At 44.9% G+C, this 2352-nt stretch overlaps 1 protein-coding gene across 1 annotated transcript; it reads left to right on the top strand.

Moving 5' to 3' along the window:
• Positions 1–628: 628 nt before the first annotated feature.
• LOC100286287 (late embryogenesis abundant protein Lea14-A) lies at positions 629–1385 on the top strand. The gene is given in 1 exon segment (NM_001159174.1): positions 629–1385. A coding segment is annotated over 1 exon segment (459 nt). The 5' UTR covers positions 629–766; the 3' UTR covers positions 1226–1385.
• Positions 1386–2352: the final 967 nt, after the last annotated feature.

The raw sequence follows: 2352 nt of genomic DNA, 5'->3' as shown, positions 1-2352 counted from the left end.
CCGTAACGGCTGCTTTTCTTTGCCGAGTGCTCCCTGATACTCGGCAAACCTATTTGCCGAGTGTCCGATAAAAAGTACTCGGCAAAGAAGGCTTTGCCGATGCACTGTGTACCGAGCCCTCTTTGCCGAGTGCGACACTCGGTAAAGCCTTTGCCGAGTGTTTTTAATGGTTTACCGAGTGCTTCAGACACTCGGCAAAGCCGTCGATTCCGATAGTGTTTTCTATATTTTGGTTTTATTGTTTTTAGAATATATTTAGACATAATGTGTACCAAGTATATCTAGAAAAAAATATAAGTTAGAATAAAGAGAAAATACTTGAATAAAAAATCTTGTTTAAATCTCATTTTTTTAAACCTAATTCACATTTTTTAAAGATCCACCTGCATGACCTTATTGATGTTCAAATGTCAAGCTAGCTAGAATTGCCATGTACGTTGTGGCAGCGAGTTCGAAAATGATTAGCAGGACGCCACGAATCACGCTAAATTTATTTATCTTCTACTGTTCCTTGGCCGGAGATCGACTCATCGCGTGCTGCCACGAATCCAACACGCAAACCCCCAACGTGTCAGCCGGCTAGATGCGACGGCTGACTATTTAAAGCGGTAGATCGCGCGGTCGCATCACGGCATCGTTGTCCACGCCGAGTCGCCGACTGATCACTTCTCTTCCAGCGAGTACACACATCACACAGCGAAGGGCAGCGCATCGTGCTGCGGCGGCCGGAGGTGATCGACAAGCACCTCTCTAGGAATAATAAATAATGGCGCAGTTGGTGGACAAGGCGAAGGGGTTCGTCGCCGACAAGCTGGCCAACATCCAGAAGCCGGAGGCGGAGCTGGCCGACGTCACGGTGGGGCACGTGGGCCGCGATGGCGCCACGCTGGCGGGGCGCGTGGACGTGCGCAACCCGTACTCGCACGCCATCCCGGTGTGTGAGGTGACCTACACGCTGCGGAGCGCCGGGCGGACGGTGGCGTCAGGGACGGTGCCCGACCCGGGGTCGCTCGCCGGCGACGGGGCTACCACGCGCCTCGACGTGCCCGTCAAGGTGCCCTACGACTTCCTGGTTAGCCTCGCCAAGGACGCCGGCAGGGACTGGGACATCGACTATGAGATGCGTGTCGGGCTCACCGTTGACCTCCCCGTCGTCGGCAAACTCACGCTGCCGCTCACCAAGTCCGGCGAGCTCAAGCTCCCCACCCTCTCCAGCATCTTCTGATCGATCGATCTGCGTGCTGCTCGCTCGATCCGTAACTGCGGCCTTGCGTGTTCATGACTGATCTGCCTACTCGATAATATGTAAACCGCTCTCTTGAGTGTTGTTGTTGTGCTGCTTGAGTAGTACGAGACCTAATAATAATAAACTACAGTGATGTGTATTATGCAAGTTTCAGACCAATAAATAATAATACGAAAAAGACGCGTCTGCACATTCAACTACTGCATTCCGTCCAAAAAAATATTATGGCTATCAAAAAAGAATTTCAAATTTGTTTTCCAAGGTGTCGACAAACAACATATTTGACTAAATATATAAAAAATACAAACAGTATGTATATAAATATTTTGTTTTTTCAATAAACATGTCAAACTTTTCAAGAAAAAAGTAATTCTAAATTTGGAACTGAAGGCAACCTTCCTTGTGGATCACTAGTATAATATGATCAAAGTTAGAAGAGAAATTGGTCGTAGTCGAGGTTAAGATTTGTTTCAGCTCTAAATTATATGCTAGGCTCTCTACAGCTTGACCTCCACTAAAAATAGCTATGGTTTTTGGCTAACCAACTAAAAATAGTCGAGGTTAGCGAAGAAAAATGTAGGAGCCGGTAGAAACCAATTATTTCTTCTATTTCTTCTAGAATATCGTATAAGTAAAATGTATAAGTAAAATGTAGAAGCTGATACAAGCCGGTTAAAATGCATGAAGAGATGATAGAAACCGATTTTTAAGTAAAATATGTTGGATTAATGTGGTAATTAATTTTCAATAATAGTTAATGCTAACGGTCAAATATAATGCTATGATGTACTAATAATTTAGTATTAAATTGACAGTTTTAAAGATAAATCAATCAACTTAAATAGGTTAAATAGGTTAATCATTGGTGCATCTATTGAGAAGTTGAAAAAATGTTGAACAATTGCCTCGCGCGCCGTCGGCCGAGGCCGTAGCCTTGGTAGATCGGACCTTAGTCGAATATTCCTTCCAAATGGTTGCACATTTTACCTGAAGTGATGACCGTCATGATGATCGTCCGTTTACTGTCTTATGGCTAGTAATGGACGTCGATTTCTGGCTCTAACGACACATCAGTTTCTAGCTCTAATGGCGTGACCGTTATTGTT

This window comes from Zea mays, chromosome 8 (genome assembly GCF_902167145.1).
Source record: "Zea mays cultivar B73 chromosome 8, Zm-B73-REFERENCE-NAM-5.0, whole genome shotgun sequence".
NCBI lineage: Eukaryota > Viridiplantae > Streptophyta > Magnoliopsida > Poales > Poaceae > Zea > Zea mays.
Note: the sequence above shows the minus strand (reverse complement) of the source record. Positions and strands in the feature narration are given on the sequence as shown.